The sequence below is a fragment of the Rhamphochromis sp. 'chilingali' genome (assembly GCF_963969265.1).
Source record: "Rhamphochromis sp. 'chilingali' genome assembly, chromosome: 5".
Taxonomy (NCBI): Eukaryota; Metazoa; Chordata; class Actinopteri; order Cichliformes; family Cichlidae; genus Rhamphochromis; species Rhamphochromis sp. 'chilingali'.
Window position 1 is genome coordinate 38,781,202 of NC_137932.1, and position 20,087 is coordinate 38,801,288.

Below are 20,087 nucleotides of genomic sequence, written 5' to 3' on the forward strand. Positions count from 1 at the left end.
TTCTCAGACCCTTGTATTTTCTATTACAGGGTTCTGACTTCCCACTTAGATTTGGTTATGTCCAGGGAAGCCTACTGGGGATGGTCCTACTGCGTTTTTGGTCACAGTGCTTCTTTAAGCTCTAGTTTCTGATACATAACCAAATATATGTTTCGGTGCAACATGCCAAATGGAATGAAAACTGACCAGATATGCTGTACTATAAATGGGAAGGAGCTAGTATGAGGTGAAGAGATTGAGGCTGCCAGGTCTGGCGCAGTTCCCTTCACCCTCTGTGGTGTAGCTGAGGGCCTCTTTAGCACTGCCAGGCCACCTTAAGCCTTTCCAGGTGCCTCTGTGAAACACAGATCAAAAGCAAGACAGTAGCAAGGGATAAAGGCATGGGAGGAGGAGGAGGCAAACACTGGATGGACTCCAAGAAGCCACTGATAGAGAGCTGCTGGTGCTATACGAGGGGGGAAAGAGAAAGAGAGACCGAGAATACTCTAATTGGAAGAGAAAATGGAAAGTTAGACCTGGTTTGCGCACACATAAAAGCATGAACACACTGACTTTTTGTATTTTGACAAGTATTGGGAGCTGGAAAATCTAGAAAATATATTCACATCCCGCCTTCTTTTTCACCGGGGTCAGTTGCAGCTCATCTCTTGTCTCGTTCTCATTTCTTGTGATGCTGCTGGTGTTTTCAGCGCGCCGTGCGTTCTGTCTGAAAGGGGTCCTAAACCATCTGACAAGGGTATCTTCTATTTGCTTGCTAACGAGCAAGAACACACACACACATATTCTTTATTGAGACGTCGAAGCCAAAAGGAGGAGATCATAGGACTTGCTGACCCACAAACTCGCGCTGAGATCCTTATGACGGTGATGATGTAGCAGTACGGCATTTTCATTTTGATCATTATGCAGCGTGCGTGTGTGTTTGTCTTTCTGAGCATCCCTATGTGAGTCTATGTTTTATGCACACTGCCATTATCAAAGCTGCGACTGACCCACTTTTAGGCAAGTTTTCTGTTTCATACAGGCTTGATCCAGAGGCTTGTTAGTCTGGGTGTGTAACGTATTTTCCGTCATTTTATCTGACCCTCCAGGACCTCACAAGTTGCAAACGGGAATAAAGTTTTGAATTGCTTTCTGATAAATATATTCCTGATAAACAATGTCCTTTGAAGCTGTGGCATCGTGGGTGACAGATCAGATTAGATTAGGTCTTCTTTATTACTTTCTGCAATTGATATTCTCCACTTTCTAGCTATCTTGCACCTGTCTTCTTCATCCTCTCCTGCTCTTCCTTTTTCTTTTACTTCTTTCCTCTGCAGTGCTATCTTCTCACATTTCTCTGCTTTTAATCTTTATTCTCCTCCTCTGCATCATTCATTGCAGTCTTACTAAATGTCTCTTTTTTTTTAACACTATACTATATTTTTACCTTAGTCTGTACTGTTATTGTTATTGCTTATCTTCTGGTATGTTAAACTATCCCTTTGTCTTCCCCCAACAGCGTTTGGCCAACTCCAAAGCCCACACGTCGCGCTTCATCAGTGCCAACCTTCCCTGCAACAAGTTCAAAAATCGGCTGGTTAACATCATGCCCTACGAGACCACTCGTGTTTGCCTGCAGCCAATCAGAGGCCTGGAAGGATCTGACTACATCAATGCCAGCTTTATTGATGGATACAGGTAGGAAGAGTTGAGATGGCAGAAAAGCACGCCAGCATGAGTGAAGTAACTGCTTATTTATTCATGTGTTTATTTCTACTGCAAAGAAACATCTTGATTGATCAGAGACATATATTACATGGAATAAAGAAAATGAGAGAAATATTCATTCTATTTTTGTATTTTTTCCTCATAGCAGTCATGTAATCGTGTGTATTATTATGTAAAAGCAATCATCAAGTTTACTTATCGTCCACAAGTTTGTGCCATACGGTTGATTTTGTTTTTCCCCCTCTGAATTTGCATCAGTGGTGTTTACAGTTAATTACTCAAGTAAACATGGTGTGACTTTACTGTTTAAACAGGCAACAGAAAGCCTACATTGCCACGCAGGGCCCTCTGGCGGAGACTACAGAAGACTTCTGGAGAATGCTCTGGGAGAACAACTCCACTATTGTAGTCATGTTGACCAAACTTAGAGAGATGGGACGGGTACGACGCTGATTTATGTTATTTATCTGTCTCTTTTTGCTTAAAAATTAAAATAATTTAAAATCAAAATGTAAAACGCCATAAAAAATTCCACTAAAAATCATCACTATTTTTTTTCAAACAGGAAAAATGTCACCAGTACTGGCCTGCAGAGCGCTCTGCCAGGTATCAGTACTTTGTGGTAGACCCCATGGCAGAGTATAACATGCCTCAGTACATCCTCCGAGAGTTCAAGGTCACAGACGCCAGGGTAAGAGGGGGTCCTTTGGCGGTTTGGGAGGGTTAAATAGGGCACAAGATGTGAAATTTTCCAATGAATGCAAAATATATAAATACAATACATTACACCCTTGAAAAGCCTACATAAACACAGAGCCTGTACATGTTTCCACACTGTAGCCTACATGTTGTATTTTTTCTGTTCAGCGGCTTTTGTTGTTGACGCTGGGGCGTAAATCTGAAATCTGCCCATCACACCTTAAAAGAAAACTTTGTACTAAATTGCTGTCAGCATTCAATAGATATTCAGCTGCAGTTTCTTTGTATCAAAGCGCAAGAGGGACTTTTTCCAGTCTTCTTCTTTATGCTTTTGTTCATCAGAAGTTGTGCGCCAATGACGCATTTTTAGCCTCCTCAAAAGACTAAAAGTATAAGAGTAAAAAAAAAAAAAAGATGTTATAATTTGGACAGATGCGCCATCAACAACTCACTGAGGTGTTGGAAATGTCGAAGATTAAGCAAGTTGAGTAAAACTAGGCCACGTAAACAGAAAAACATCGCAGTCTCGTCATATTTATCCCAAAAACCTTCCTTAAAAGAGTTTTTTTCTGTTTCTATTGTGAGATAGATTTCCATACAGTGTTTCACTACTGAACTGACTTTTCTCACCCTGAACTGTTAAGAAGCTACTCTGCTCTTTTGTAGTTATCTCTTTACCTCCGATAACATTTCTTTTTTGGTCAAATTAGGTCAGACAGTTCAAAGGAGCAACAGTAGAAATCTAGCAGAGAGATGAAAATCTCCCGTCTCGGCTGATATACCCACTGATTTCCCAGGCATCATCCTGTTGGTATTAAAGCAATTAAGGCGCACACATGCACTCATGAAAAGGCTCATGCCGATCTCCTTTCCTCTGTATATTTCTATTAGTTCATGCGCATAAGTTCAGATATCATCTTCCAAAGGCTCTGATAGATTAAACACACTAGCCGGGCCTGCTTTTTCTAATTCTTCATCCCATATTTAGTGAGTGGAACAAAACTGTAGAGGTTATCGCTGTGAGTGTGACGATGTTCGTGCACAGTTTCGGTAAGATTGACCCAGTCGTTTCGGAGTAGCTTGAATACACACAGATACATATGCAGTGTTGGGAAGGTTACTTTTAAAATGTATTCCGTTACAGAATACAGAATACATGCCCCAAAATGTATTCTGTAACGTATTCCATTACGTTACTCAATGACAGTAACGTATTCTGAATACTTTGGATTACTTAATATATTATCGTGCTTTTTACAACAATGTGAATGTACTATTGCTGTGTGATTTATTACTATTACTGAAGGTCCGCGACTCCGAACTGTAGTAAAGGGACCTCTGACTAATACGGCGGGGTCCCTGTCGGCTCATAGCCGAAAAATAGCTTTACTTTGTTGTGTGGGTCAATTTTTCTTGCGAGAGACAGAGAGAGGCGTTGAAAGACTGCTCCAATGGAACTTGTTGTTTTCGGAGGAAAACACGAACACGGTGTACAGTCGAGTCTTAATAGCTTACTTACAGCTGGGCTCGTCAGGCACTCTTTTTGGCTGCAGTGGTTATTATTATATTTACATGTTTCCAGCTCCCGTTTTTCCTCGACGACAACTCGTACCTTTCCACTCGCCTTTTTCTCCCTCCTCGCGCTCACAGACCCATAACGTGTATGGCAGTGCATTCTCCCTGCAACACGGACTATACTGCCCATGATGCTACATTCTTTAGAGCTATGCTTGTAGCATTCTGCCTGTTAGCTTAGCACAACAACAACAACAAAAAGGCGCTCTCTCACCCAGGAAACACACAGTCGCAGAAAGAGAGAGAGAGCGTCGCCCTGTAACCATGGCAACCGTAACGCTGCCACCTGGAACAACAGAACGTAGCTGTCAAACAAAACCCAAACAGTCCTGACCCGCAACAAAATGAAACAGGAAAGTACCGCAGTGTAATCCATTTATTTCAACAAAGTAACTGTATTCTGAATACCACCTTTTTAAACGGTAACTGTAACGGAATACAGTTACTCATATTTTGTATTCTAAATACGTAACGGCGGTACATGTATTCCGTTACTCCCCAACACTGTACATATGCATACATGCGCTACCATCGTTTTAGTAAGAAGATATGAATGCATATAAAGTATGAGATTGCTCTAACGTGCATGCAAACACGATGCCCCGAGGTCTGGTCAGTGCTGCTTTTCTTTTCGAGGATTGTCCAAGGGGACTCAATCATCAAAGCAAACAGTGTTAGCAAACAGGCAGTCAAAGCTTATCACACAGTTAAGAAAACAAAGCGGAGAGATGGAGCAGGTGATAGTCCGGTCTGTGCTTTCAGGCCGCGCGTGTGCGTCGATCTTGCTGATTGTGTATGCACTTAAAAGTGTCTGTGACCTGGGCTTACCCTGCTATTGCACAGATCACATGTACATGTTTGTCTGTTTTGTATATGTATGACTGTGTGTGTGTGTGCACACAGCTGTGTGTGTTTCTCTCGCATGCCTCTGCGCAGTAATAGCATAGACTCCACGCTTCAACACTCACATCTAGCGAGCCAGTCACGTATTTAATCACACAATTTGACACGGCGCGTGGGCCCTCAGGTTGTGTGTTAAATTTTGCTCCCCACCCCCACCCCCCCACCCCCCCTTCTTTCTTTCGCGTGCTTAGTTTATTGTGTTGTTGTCTTTGCCCCTCTTTCATTTTTAATCCCCCTGCTGAGGCTAAATGTTTTTGAGATGGAAAAACAAAGGCAACACAAGAAAGAAAACATGCAATGCGTCATAAAACAGGGAAAGAGACATGAGGTGTTTTACAAAGAGAGCTGGTATACGGGGCCTAACTTATTAGATTCTAAATCACTGTATTTGTCAAGCACAATAAATGTACAAGAGTACCCCTTGGCAGCAGCGATGCAGACTCACATCAGCAGCACGTATAGTCCCATGTGACAATAGGCAGATTATTTAAATCCTTTGACATATAGTAACAACGTAAAGTATATATGTTCAGCATAGAGTCACCGTCTGAACGGGGGGATGGTTAGCTCTTGGCAAAAATCAGAATAAATCAGTAAGAATGTAAGACAGCTCCCATCCATGATGGTTAGAGACCCTCAGGTACTTGTTTACTTCAACACATTTGACATTTACCATGAATTCTGCTCAGTATGATTTTTGTCATTTATGACATGAAGCATGTTGCATGTCTTCATTGCATCTTGTTCTTTACATACACCATACTGCAGTTTCTTCAACAATATTGGGGAAAATTTCAATAATGTCTTTAAAAGTAAAAATGCTATTTTCATTTATATATATACATATATATATATATATATATATATATATATATATATATATATATAAACCGAATTAGCATTTTTATACCCCAAATTTGAGTGGACTTTGCTGAGACATCAGAAATTAATCAGGCATTTTTCTGCAAGTAAATAATTTGCCATCTTTATCAAAAAATAATAATGTTTTTTATTATTTTTCAGCTTTTTTTTTTTTTTAATCAGTAAATTTAAAATTGGTGGATAACAATGATAATTAGATTTTAGCATAAAAAAAACAATGATTACTGGTGGATTAACCATTACAGAAACATACAAATGATTTTGTAATTACCAATAAGGTTAATTTAGGGCAGCTGTGGTATAAAGCTTACACTGGGTGGTGACCTAATAAACTGGTTAAACACTGTACATGTGCACTGACTGTTAGCTTGAAGCTAACTACTGACTGACACTTTTAATTTACTCAGATGAAGATGTTATTGCAATGTTATTCTTTTCCCCAATAACATAATTGAGAATTTGTCTCTTTTAACATTTGTAACAAACTTCAAATGTCAAATTTACTCCAAACAAATTTTAGAATCAAATATCGTTAGCAGCTAATAGCAGGATTTTCAAAAACAATAAATTGTTTACTTGCCAACTGAGTACTCAACCAGTTGTGCTTCCGCCATGTGTGTGAAAAAATCTATAGAGAATGTGCGAGAATGACACTTCATATCCAAGCTGAGGTCTGCTGTGCTGAGAAGTGAGAAACAACTGGAGAAATGAACACCTGGTTGTCTTAATTACTGGTGGCATCAAGCGGAGAGCTTGTCTCTGCGAAAATGCTCGTCTGCTCGCCGGCTTTCTCGAGCAATGTGCTGTCTCTGAGACAACATCAAAAGAAGTTTCTTTACAAGGACACGAGTATCGACTGTGCATTCTCAGAGTGGATAATCAGCTCTCTCATAATAAAGCAGATCCTGTCCGTTCTCCTCCTGCGATGCCACTTCATTGGATAAAAAAACTATTCAAATGCGTTTGTTTGCACTGCAGTTGAAGCAAATGTAGTTGCCTCACCATTACAACAAGGTTGTAAGAATCAATAAAAGATTAAGTTGTCAAGGTTGACATTTTTCGAACATGCACGTCATTGTGTCAGGGTTTTTGTTTCCAATTTTCATCCTCCAATCCCGCCTTCTTTTCCATAAGTCCTTCTTACTTCTTACATCCCTCCTCCCTCCCTCTCCGTGCTCATCCATCACGTTGCTCTATTGATCGCATCTCAGGATTATCTTATTCAACTTGGTGTCTAGGAGAAGACGCTTGTCATGGCAGATGCACTATTGATTAGCTATAACTAGGACCTTTTTGTGACACACACACACGACTGCGCGCTGTGAACACAATAGGGAAGAAAATGGAAACAGTTGGGTTTGAGTAAGAGAGGACACACTGTCCCTATGTTGTGAGCAGTATGTGTGTCACTATATCAGCAGGTTTAGTCTTATACAGAAAAAAAGTGCATATTTAATTAGTGCGAAGGCGTTTTTTGCGTTCAGTTTGTCCTCTGTGTGGATGTACATAACTTTGTCCTTTTTTCTCAAGAATGCAATATCTCAGAAATGCCTTAAGGGATTTTCTTCAAGTTTGTCTTTAATGTTCACCAGGACCCAAGGTCACTGTGACCTCTCTCAGCCATAGCTTAAGAATTCATACGCTAATAATGACAACATTTCAAGCTGCTGTCTAATAGAATAAAATGATAAAATGATGACATTTTATATCCAAAAAGGTCACAATTTTACTCCAGTATCAAAATGTTCTGCAAAAACACTTTTCTAGCCATTATTCAGCACAATAACTCAAAAAGAGAGAGAAGGGGAGATTGTAACCATATTTCACATTTGGTTCCCTGCTGGATTGGTCACACTGATTATGGATGCCCGTCTTAAACTTTTAGTTCTGTCAGAATCACTTTTCTCAGCCACACATGTGAACAAATGTTCTTGCATTTATCTCTTATTGAACCTACGCGACAAGAGAACGACAAAAACAAGGCTTTACAAATTCAAGTCAAATCGATTTCAATCTCTAGCAAGTGACAACCTTTGTCTAGACCCTCAATTCAGATGGAGAGACAAAGCAGAAACATGCTTGCATACAACCAACAGGGGATCCTTCTATTAGTAGTGCATTTATTCTGCATAGAGTTGGTGGAAGGATACTGATACTGTGGAATTGTTGGTGGGAACTGTCGCCATTTAAGATAACCTTAAATGTATCTTTGCTGCTCACCTCATTTTCTCTCTGTTTTGCAGGATGGCCAGTCCAGAACAGTAAGGCAGTTCCAGTTTACTGATTGGCCAGAGCAAGGCGTGCCCAAATCGGGGGAAGGATTCATTGATTTTATTGGCCAGGTGCATAAAACCAAGGAGCAGTTTGGGCAGGATGGCCCAATCTCTGTCCACTGCAGGTAATGTTGTCATGTGCATTATATGGCTTGTATATTTTATTTTATATTAATAATTGTTTTCCTAAAAGGAGATGACTTGTCACCTGCTTTGCCTCAAACCGGTCTCTAAAGACATTCTTCTCTTCTTGAAAGCGATATAAGTCTCAAGACGAGATTAAATCTCTTCTTAAGATGGTTATTGTTTTGCAGCAGAGCTCCTCCTAAGGCGCAGCTCTAACAACATCCCTCTTCTCCTCTTTGCCAAGCGCAGTGCACTACCTCAGCACCTCCACGGGCCCTTCTCTTTCATAATTGATAAGCCTCAGATGTGGCTTGGCATTTGCAAGGAGAAGACATATGAAATGATACAGCCATTCTTTTGGGGGTTTTACGATCACTGCGTGGTGCATTTTTATCACCTCCGGTGTAGTTTCCAAGGTAACTTTCACCATTAACTCGAGATGCTGTATTACAGGTAGTAATTGATATTTGGTAGTGGTCACCAGCAGAACGTCAGATTATTAATATTCATAACCCTGAGTGGGATCCGTCTGAATGACTTGTTATTCTCAGTAGCCAAATGAGGACAATCTTCACAGCTTTGGTTCTGTATACGCTGCGAGACAAGCAAAGACGGAATGTATGTCTCGTATATGATCTCCGACACACTTCTTTTAAACGTTTGATTGGCATTCAGCTCCAAGGATACAAATGGGCGAACACTAATAATTCCCTTGCTGTCTCTTAAAAATACTTTACCTTTGGAGCAGAATAGGTGTCACTTTTGCGCCACATTTCTACTGCAGAGGCGCCATGACATCATCGAATGTAGCATAACGTCCTTTGGATTAAAAAGCAATGATGTCACCAGCCATCAAATGACCCTCTGGGAGTTGTCTCGGACTTGTGTCAGGCTAGCACCACTAAGACTGAGTTATTCTACCCCTCTGTGAAGCCTTTATGGGAGTGCTGTCCTTAAAGTGAAAGGCCTGGTTATTGCAGGACTGGAGTAATGCACAAGAAAGCAGACAGGCTGCATTTAGCGCCTAAATAAGTGATGCATCTCATCAAATGCGGTCCTGATTTTGAGGCGTGCGCGCGAGTAAACACAGCAAAGTGTTTTATGTCATTAGAGTTCGATGATATTAATCAGGGAATCATTTTGCACCGATGTGTATCTCGAGTAGTTGAGTAGTAATAGTTGTTGGCTGCATTATCTGTCGGGACTCTAGCTACCTCCTTTCCCATCTAATCATTGTAGCCCTCTCAACTTTCTCCATCCCTCCTCCTTCAGGCTTAGTCGTTTCCGAGAGTAGAGCTTATAGCTTCCTTTTCTCTTACTCTTTCGTCTTCTGTCACCCGCCTACCCCGTTCGTCAACTGCCTGTCTGTTTCTTAATCCTCGCTCTCTCTCGCTTCCTCTCGGCCCATCCATTCTCCTGCACCTCTTTTCTTTTATTCTTCTCCCTTCCTCCTCGGCGTCTATCTAATAGACCCACATGCTTTTTGTCATTAATTGCCTGATTACTTCCTGTGAATGGGGACACCAAATCCTCTCAGTCTGCAGTGGCTCGGCGAGCCTTCAGATTTGGAGAGTCGATCTTCCTGGGGAGTGGGAGAGGTTGAAAGAGAGTGAGAGAGAAAGAGAGAGAGGGGGGAGCTCTGAGTGAGTTTAAGAGCCCATGTGACAGTCTGTGACTGACTCCCATGAAGAGGCTTTGGGTGGGCTGAGAGATACTGCAGTGTGGGGGTGATTAGGCTCCTGTTTCTTTTTTCATTTAATGGCGTCAAACAATACCAAGTCATCTTTTGTCTCAAGTGCGCCGTTTTCCTCCAGCAGACACACGCAAACTTGTCAACAAACTCACGCACAAGTCAAAAAAGTGTCTCCCAGCAGCCGTCACTTCCACTCTCCATTCAGACAAAATAGCATCAGAGGCTGGAAGAAGCCCAAATAAATCTGTTGTCATATCAATTATTGTTCCATTGGTGAAGTGGAAGTCATTTCACAGCAAAGCAGCTTAGAGAGGCAGCTCTCAAGTATTTCAGGATCTGAGTTAAGACTCGGGCTGTATTTCTGGAGAGCAGCAGAAGGCTGAGTTTTTCGACACTTGGGAGGAGGGACTTAATGAGACAAAATGTTTGCTTGGTCGCTTGTGTGCGACTTGAAATGTGCGCCTATGTGTCCTTGGGCTTGTGTGTGTGTGTGTGTGTGTGTGTGTGTGTGTGTGTGTGTGTGTGTGTGTGTGTGTGTGTGTGTGTGTGTGTGTGTGTGTGTTAGACAAGAATGTGGCCACAATATGTAAGTGGATTCACGAGGTTCTCACATGCAAATTGCCTCCTTTGCTAGTGTCACTGGTGTTTTACCGTGGAGCAGAATGTCCAGCTGTGGAAGTTTGCTTCCTCTAAGTGGTTAGAGCTTCCAGTGTGCAAAGTATTTTTAGATCTTTGCAGTCACTGTCCCCCACAAAATGCTGCATGCGACACGAAAGAAAGGCGCAATTTACAAAGGCACCATTCACTCGCTGTGTGCACAGGGCGTGCTTTACATCTTTCTGAATACACTTTTTTCTCTTTTTGTGTTTGCAGTGCTGGCGTGGGCAGGACCGGAGTCTTTATCACCCTTAGCATCGTCCTGGAAAGGATGCGTTATGAAGGTGTGGTTGATATCTTCCAAACGGTGAAGATGCTCCGAACACAGAGGCCAGCTATGGTCCAAACTGAGGTGAGAAATCACAGAGTCACACACAATAACATACACTGCTCCTTATTTGGATAGACTTATGGAATTTTAAAAGACCACCAATAAGTTAGCAACGCTCTATTAAACCACTTTTGGGTGGGTGTCTTCACCCCCATAAGGTCTATTATTGGTTTTCTGGTCTTCCTGTGTGAAAATGGGTAAATGCAAAATCAAGTTTTTGTATTTAGCAAAAGATTTTTGCTTATGCCAATCTAGGCTTTCTACTTAGGTATAGGATCTATAGAATGATCTTGTCAGGACATGCGCTGCCTCAGCAAATTGCGAAATTTACTGCAAGTTGAAATTGTCTGAAAATTGTAATCTCTCATGTCATTAAACTCCTGGGGAGGTGTTCTAATGCAATTTGTTATGCGTCTGTCTGTTTTTTTCCCTCCACAGGATGAGTATCAATTCTGCTATCACGCAGCTCTGGAGTACTTAGGAAGCTTTGATCACTATGCAACGTAAAAAGCCATCTCCCCCCCTCCCCCTCCTCTGAATCCTGTTGCCCCCCCACCCCCACCTCAACAGCCTCTTGAGCCATAGGAACTAAAATTTAAAACGACAGCAAACAACCACATCGCCACCGCCAATTCAGCCACATCAACCAGGATCTCCTAGATTTTTTTTTTTTTAAGACAACACCCGGTCCAACCAGTTCAGAGTCCAATTTGACTTTTCAAATATGCCACAAGGAAACACAAGAAAATTGTCCATCATCTCAAGAAAAGAAGATCCTCGGCAGGGGAGGAACCAGATGCTGTGGCTCAAGATGTGGGGCGGGTTTTGATCAAAGTGTCAGACTGCTTACCTTACCTCAAGTGTTTCAATGTGGAGGACATTGTAAACATTCGTGGACATTTCTCTTCTCAAAAAATATCTTCGTGACACAACAGTAACAAGCGACAGATGACGAAGGAAAAGGAAGGCAAAAAAAATACAAATAAAAATCTAAAAAACACTGAGAAGCAGATGGATGTAGCCAAGACTTGGTGACTATCTTGTTTTTTGATATGCTCGGGTGTAAAAGGGGTTCAAGTATTTCCATCAACACAGTGTGTGAGTAATATTGTGAGAAATGAAGAAACTGGTTGCCTGCATAAAAGATTTATCAAGCTGTACAAAAAAAGTGAAACAAAATAAACAGAAAAGGACAAGTTCACTCACATTCGGCACCAAATCCTTCAAGAAAACCTAAAGTTTTTACAGTATTTTGTGTGGGATAACACTCGACTATTAAAGCGACTTCTTCTCGAGCACTAAGAGCTAAAAGAAGACACTTTTTGGTTTTCTTACAGTTGTGAGGATGAAAACAGCGACACATTTCTTAAAATGTGCTAATTGCATCAGTTGTGAATTCGTGTGAAATCAGTATCCTCAGCCAGGTAATCGCAGGAATGTTGCAACACGCCAGTATATTAACAGTGCAAAGATCAGTCACCGGATAAAAGTCTCGCCTGCTGCACGAAGCTTCCGCCGCGTCGTCTTGCGTGCAGCCAAGGTGAGACAAGCGGCAACCGTGTCCCGTGATTTTTCTTTCTTTCTTCTGTTTTTTAACAATCGCTCCTGTCTTTGGAACCACTACATTGTGGGGCTGCGGTTTCAACATCCACGGTTTTGAACAAGAGATAAACCTGGTGGGGGGGGGAAGCTTTGGAACAAAAATGGAACAACCAAACAAGGATTGCCGCAAAAGTGAGGGCTCTCTTTGTGTACAGTGACCAACGCTCATCGTCATCCTCCAGAACTTTGTCTAATGAGGAATTATCTCGTTTTTCTCGTTTTTTTTTTATTATTATGATTTTCTGTCAAAACCAAACATGCTGCTTATCTCGTGTACGCTGTACGTGTGACTTTGGAAGGAGAGGAAACTGATGAATCAAAGATGCCATCTCTGATAACTGGCATGACTGAAAGCGCATCCACTTGACGTCATCGTCCACGCCTCCTTTTCCCCTCCCTCTCGCCCAGCCTCCTCTATAATCATCTATATCATTGTATAAGACGCTCAAGTGGCAAAGGCCTGCTGCAGTTACCAAGCTGCACATTAATGTGGTTGAAAAATTGGCCTTTAGTTCCACTGTTTGTGTGTTTTGGTGACAGGTGGATACATTTAAACAAAAAAAAAAAAAAAAACAGATGCTTTGGTATTTGCCCTCCGTTTTCAAGGTGATGTCTCTGTGGGTGACACAGCCAGACCAAGGAGCCATGATGGATCTCGACGCTGTGACGCGTTCCTGAAACTCTCCAGTACAAGTTACTTGCACATCCCCAAACGAAAAAAAGATTAACTTTAAACGTATTACCCCCGCCAACCCCTCCCTACTCTCCCCGAACAACTGCAGGTCGACACACTAGTGTATGTTGTGATTTAAAAAGAAAAATCAAGCTTTTGAGATCACCGGGTTTTCATTTCGAGAACAGCGCTTTGGTATACGCGAGCGTTACGGATCCCGCGCAGGTTTCCGGTGGGTGTGCACAAAAGCCAGAGCGATGGACAGAACTGTGTGTAATCTTTTCTTATTTCCAAAAAAGCCTTATTGTTATTGTAACATTACGAAAACATTAATGTTGTATTATGACGACTTATTTTACACTACATAGTTGACTTTTTATTATGTTTTTGGTTGTTTTGTTTTTTTCAGTTTAGTTTTCTAACAGATGTTGTATCATTTTTTAAAATTAGCAGGAAAAGAGAAAAGCTTATCTGTTCATATTATGTTTAAAGACATTCTATTTTTTCACTGTAGAAATGTTAAGTATAACATGGCTGTGTGCTTGTGCGCATATATGTATGCATTCATGTGTACTGCGCACTCACACATTCATATATATTTAAATGCAGAATATGAAGATATATCCAAACCTTAGTATGAATTATATGTTTCTCCTCATCATCTTTTTTGTTTTTTAAACATGTCAGTTCTCATGCTTGAAAATATGATTTTATTTCATTTTGTTTTTCTTTGTGTGTGTGGTTTTTTTAATATATACATACATATATATATATATAAATATATAATCTTAGAGACCTTGTGTGTTTCTTAATGGAAGCTGAGGGAAGCACTATGCCTGAATCCTCTGCCTCCACTCACCATTGCTCTTCTACCTGAGGGTAGAACCTGTGCCGATGAGGAGATGCCATTTTTTATTTCTATTTTTTATTTTTTTGTTGTTTTTTCTTTTTCTTTTGAGCAACTGTTGATGAAGTGATCTACAAAATATCAATCAAATATTTCAAAACTGACGATTTTTTTCTTACCTATATAGGACCAACTTGACGAACTGTATCTTGTATGATCATGGTCAGGCTATGACCCTCGCAGTTTAAGAAAATCCTCTTCAAGTTCTCTTTTCTTTTTTAAATTTTTCAGACATAATGTGGCCATTCATTTTGTTAGATATCCACTATGATCTAGAGTATACCTGTAAATAAACAAATATATAGATTATATGTATTTGTATCATTTGACCTTCAAGATCTCATACTTTAGGTGGGGACAGAAATACAAAAATCAAAGTCCTTCTCACATCCTGGTGGTTGTAGAGCCTGCTTTCTGAAACCTCTCTTCTCCAGTCCTTCCTCCCTGGTCTTTAATTACCACTCACTTTTCTTCTGACTTTAATTTCCCCTGCTAGCAGTTGAAATGGGAAACATGCCAGCCTCTGTTCTCATACCTATAGCCTCAAACAGAGCACGAAATCAGCACCAGTGATCTGCTGGTATAATTTGACCAAGCCTGGGAGGTTAGTTCTTTCTGTCAACTATTTGAATTGCTAATCAATCATTATTTCAAGGACCTGTTACATTCTTATTCTAGGTGTAAGACAGAGTGGAGCAACTAAAGGGTGTTTTTGAAAAAGAAATATTGTCTTAAAATAATTCTCAAACAAAGGATTAATCACAAAGGTGTAAATTCTTAAAGCCACAGCTACGGTAAAAACGCTGGAGGTATCCTTCATTCCTTAACACTTTCCACAAAACCCCCAGAAGATGTGCAACTGTTTAACTCCCTAAAATGCCAAGGTGTTAATCCATAAATATATCATTAGCTGAGGAGCAAATACAGCTCTGCTAAAGGCCAGACATGGTTCAGTTCCAACATGACACGTTGATTTATTGTCTCCCCGGTGCATTTTTTTTAAGCCTGGAACAGAACCATACTGTTTTTTTCTTTGGTTTTTGTTTTTGTCTTTGACCATGCTTCATTTTGGGATGCAGAAAGAAATCAGGACTCAGTGAAAGATAGCAGAGTGATGCAACCAAGGAAAGACTGAGACAACCAAAAACGTGCTGCAAATTCACATTTCCAGCATGTCATTTCTGAACAGTGGGAACCTTGAGATGTTTCATAATGAACTCAAAGCCTAAGATGAAAGACTCTGGAATTCAGTGAGGCTGATGAGAAAGGGCCCAGGCCAAAACTGAAACCATGGAAGTCTTTCAAAGCTTGTGCAATGTGTTACGTTTTTTTTTTTTTTGACTTAATGTGAAGATGTTAGGCTTTTGAAAACAAACCGCCAAATTTGCAGGAGTATGTTGAATATTTCAGGGGAAGAGGGGAAATAACAAAAGATGAACCCTAACTTAATCAATTAATCAAAATAACAGAACGTATACAGTACGACAAATTGGAAAAAATAAAAAACAACCCAAATTCAGAAAAATGCTTTTTTTGTATGAGGGCCAAGTGCTATCACTTTCAAACTGTTACTTCTAACTGAAACAATAATTGGTTTAAAGCCACTGTGTATGTAGATATGTTGACTTTGTATTAAAGAAATGTTGTCTGAAAATCATTTTGCATGTGTTTCTTGCTGGTAAGATTGGTTACAGCATGGATATCTCTCCTCCTGTCTGATTGTCTGCCTACAGTATTTCCCCATCTGTTAATATGCAAATTTCTGGTGAGAGTTATTTAGCTATGATACTTGAAGTACATCAGCACTTACTTTGCGCATCATACATCAGACTGGAACTTGCACTGAAAAAAAAATCTGTTCTATAGGACGAGTGATGAAACTCACAGATGGTGCGCATCGTTTGTTGATAGATGGCTTGATTAGCTTCCTCCTATATTTATCCACCAGCCTCTCTGCAAACACATCCCAGTGTGTCCTTAAGCTCCTCTTCAAGCTTGATAAATGCCATGCAGACAGGCTGATATTGGTGCAGAGGTAAACCCTTACCTAGTGGTATTTACTCTCTAATCTGTCCTCTTTGGGTATCGGCTAACCTCGAAGTGATGCTTCTGGAAATCAAAGGGTGTGTTGGTCCCAGACCTGACTGTGTTTGCCTTAAAGATATTGCTTTAGATTACAACCTGCAAATTGCAGCGTGTGCTTATTTGGTATTTGCACGGTATCCCTAAAATATTTGTAACAATAACTCTAGCGAGACAAAAAAGGGAAGAACAAAGAGGTTGGGGAATGAGGGGGTAGCTAGGATTCATTTTTCAACATTTTTTCTCATTTTGTTTTTGTTTTTTAATCTTTTTTTTTCCCTGAGGAGTAGGAATGACGAATCTCAGAGGTAATGGGAGTGAATTAGTTGCAAATTCTACAGGATGCCATGTGTAGTGTGTATTTTATTTTATATATATGATGAATTTCAGAAGCAGTAGCATGCACAGTGTATAGTCATCTGCATTTTTTGTGCATTAAAGCAATCTCTAATGACTTTTTCAAGATAACGATACTGTAAATATTTAGAATACATAAACTGTATTTATATTTTAATTTTATACTTTATATTTTAAGCCTTGTATATATTCCTTTGTGTCCACCTGTAACTAGAAATGTGTTGGTTGTTGGGTTTTTTACACTGAGCTATAGATCTAAACTTCAATGAGTTTACAACTGTGAGCTATCAGAGTGTTTCAAATTGGCAAAAATCTGCCTCTCCTAAGACTTTGCTCTTCACGCCATGTTGGATTCACCTGTAAATTAGATGCCGCTGCATCATCATCTCACCCTGTGACAGCCACTAAAGCATTGTCATTTATTAAATGGTAATGTACGCAGATTGACAACCCGCTTCAAGGATGATGTTACTAATTGTGCGCCGGAAGAGCTGCTGCAGTCCATCCCTTTCTAATAGTGGCGAGCCAGCAGACCAAGTGTGAGGGTAGGCAAGGAAGTGAATTAGGGTGGCGATTATGCAGTGATTCAGACAGCAGCTCATTAGGACCCAGCTAAGCAAGCAATCAACGAATCGATGTGACAGTGGACCCAAAAGCCACAGAAATTTGTAATAAATGGCAAAGCGATAAATTGGATTATCCACAGCCCCGTGGCCAAGCTCTTTCTGTTGCAAATGACAAATCAATCCAATCATGCCACGAAAAAAGCTAAAGAACCACAAAAACGGGAGGGAGGGCCTCGAGTTGCACCGGCTGTGGAGGTTATCTGTCTGTCAGATGCGTCTTGTTAAGGTTGTAGTTTTCCAGAGGTCATTTCTGTGTGATATTCAGGGCTCTAAAAAATTCATGGCCAGCCATTAGGTGTTTATGACCACCTTTTATAACTGGAGATTTAGTGACATTTGAACTCGTGCCAGAGCAGTAAAGGTGTCAGAGGGCTGCCATGCCACATGCCTGCTGAACCAACAGGACGAAGGCAGAGCTGCTTTCAGATGTTAAGGATGTAAAAGAGCAGAAAAGGAGAAATAATTAATAAAAATGAGGCAGCAACAGGATCCCGTCTTAACTCTGTTTCATTTCTTGTATTGTAAGCACAAGAGATGGATCTGCTCCTTCAACCTGTCAAATCATCACCGCTGAATGCCACGACCATGACTGGAGTGCTGGATGAAGAAACACTGACATGACATTGATGGACAAAGATGAGCAGACAGATGAGTTATAAACATTAAACCTGTTCAAACATGTCAGCACACAGCTGGCACCAGTTTCATGGAAAGATACGAAAACATCACACGTCAAATATTGTATTAAATAAACCAGTATTTTTGTCAAAGGACTTTGCTGCCATCTGCAGGATAATATAAGATGGCACCATCTGGATAACACTAAAGAGCTGTTTCCATTCAATTAAATCAGAGATCCACATTGATAGATGGTGGATTGGAATGTATTGTCCTCTCCAGAGGCTTTCTCTATGGCATAGAGAAAGCCTAGAAAGGTCTAGTTAGCATAGACTCTATGCTAACTAGACCATTATGAGCTGCTGCTTAGAAATAACTTTCTCTATTTTAAATGCATCTACATGTGGGATCCGTGCATTCATACAAATACTAACAGTTTTAGTTGCATATATAGTATTCTACCATGCAGCAAGATCGTTATACACCTGAAACACAAAAAGTCTGGAGTGCGAATTGGGCAGGGACCCCCGTGCACAAGCGCTCATACTCGGCGCTCTTCCTGTTAAAAGTGTGTTTGAGCGTCTGCCAGCAGTAAACGGTGGCATTTCAAAATTGTGGTGCGACATGACTCCTGTGTTTATGGCCTCGTGCTGTTATTTCCTATAATCTGTCTTACGTTCCCTGGTTCCTTTCTGCCTCTCTGTGTGCAGGCAGGGCTCTTCCACTGACTGATTGCTGCTATTAAAAAAGCAAGCAGCGGGGATACTGTCTTGGTTTCCTTCTTCCTTTTGCAGTTTTATTTCTCAGTCTCATCCACCAGTTCTATTTTGTCATCTCGCTATACTCTTAGGTCTCAACATTCATCTGCTATTCCAATTTTATTTTAAAACAGTGGCCCCTGGCCTTGCCTAATGGCCTGTCCAAGCTTGTTGGGGGAACCTTTTATCTTTGAAAGCTATTTGATTTTTAACTTTGAATAAAATATCAAGGTTGATCATTAGTGAATGTCCTAACTCATTTAAAATATCACATTTTGTTTCCAGTTGATGAAGTCCCACAAAAAAGAGAAATAATAACTATATTGGACCCCGCCAGACGAGACTAATTTAAAAAAAAACTGGCAGCAATAGGATTGCTTGTTTTCCATTTTAATTAGCCGATAAAAAAAAAGACATTTTTTTGATTCCAAAAAGACTGATTGGTTTTCACAAAATAGCAGTTTGAATCCATTTGATGGCATGCTTGAATCCCCAGTTTGCTCAGTTAGAGAAGTATGATTTAAACCTTGTTTCTTAATTCAGCGTTCTGGAAAAGGTTGAGAAGCCTGGTTTCAAAACATATTTGAAAAGCAAACAAAAAAGCTAAACTTTCTCATAAATATTGCACACAGAACAGCACATCCTCTTTCAAATTTTGCTTCTTGGATCTGGGATGATTCTTAAATGGGGCATTTAATCCAGTGTACACAATGGGAAGTGGCTTTGGCACAGCGTCTAAACAGAAAGTCACATATTTCTTCTTGGATTTTTTTTCCAAAATATACCCAAACAAGGACAAGGAATGTCTCTGGTATAAATTTGTGATAGGTCATCATTTGGTGCTGACTTTGAAATACTTCTTTGAAAACTTCAAGAGCAGTAAACATGAGAATCTTCAAACTTTGCCTCGTGTCTGCTTTCCTAACAATGTTTCTAAAAACTCATTTGGACTCTGGTCTCAAATGTCAGCTAAAGCACTCAGTTCAAAATATGCTCAGTACTGTGGAGACAGATAATGGTTCTGTAATGGGAAACACAACATAAGAATGATGGCTTCCAGAAAAAAACAAAACAAGCATTCTGCGGTGCTCTACAGTGAATTTTCCATTAATGATTAAGGACACATGAAACCGTCTGCAATGGAACCATTAAAGCTTCCTTGTAAACATGTCCATCTGAACATAATAAACTTACATTCCAGCAGAGTGAGAGGCAGAGAAAATGAGTTCAGGATGAAAAATGAAGATGTGTTACAATTGTAGTTCGAGGAATACAGGCGGGAACTTCTAGCCGAGCTCTACGAGTTGGACTTCTCATCCGAGTGAATCTCAAATTTGCATAACGTAATCACTCAGCCGTCCCAGTCTGGCCCACAAATATGAGCACCGATAAAAAGAGGGCGTTCACTAACCACTGCATCGACTGAAGTTCACCACATAATGACAGGGCGCACCGCCTGTGTCTTTTATGTCATCATTATAGGTTTAGAGTAAGTCGGTATGTTTGCTACCGCTGATGCTAAAAGCTTAGGTCTCATATAATTCGGTGTCCATCCTCTGACCCTGCTAGTGTGGTAATTAACATAAAAGGTGGTGCACGGTTTCATTGCATGAAA

General features: G+C 40.5%; 1 protein-coding gene across 1 annotated transcript in view; it reads left to right on the forward strand.

Moving 5' to 3' along the window:
• ptprsa (protein tyrosine phosphatase receptor type Sa) overlaps nucleotides 1-15,688 on the forward strand; it is a 170,028-nt gene extending 154,340 nt beyond the window's left edge. The window contains exons 28-33 of the mRNA XM_080883577.1: nucleotides 1,502-1,680; nucleotides 2,025-2,151; nucleotides 2,276-2,401; nucleotides 8,013-8,167; nucleotides 10,735-10,870; nucleotides 11,288-15,688. Of these exons, the coding sequence (XP_080739703.1) occupies nucleotides 1,502-1,680; nucleotides 2,025-2,151; nucleotides 2,276-2,401; nucleotides 8,013-8,167; nucleotides 10,735-10,870; nucleotides 11,288-11,356 (792 nt within the window). The 3' untranslated portion in view covers nucleotides 11,357-15,688. The remainder of the gene's footprint in view (nucleotides 1-1,501; nucleotides 1,681-2,024; nucleotides 2,152-2,275; nucleotides 2,402-8,012; nucleotides 8,168-10,734; nucleotides 10,871-11,287) is intronic.
• The last annotated feature ends 4,399 nt before the right edge of the window (nucleotides 15,689-20,087 follow it).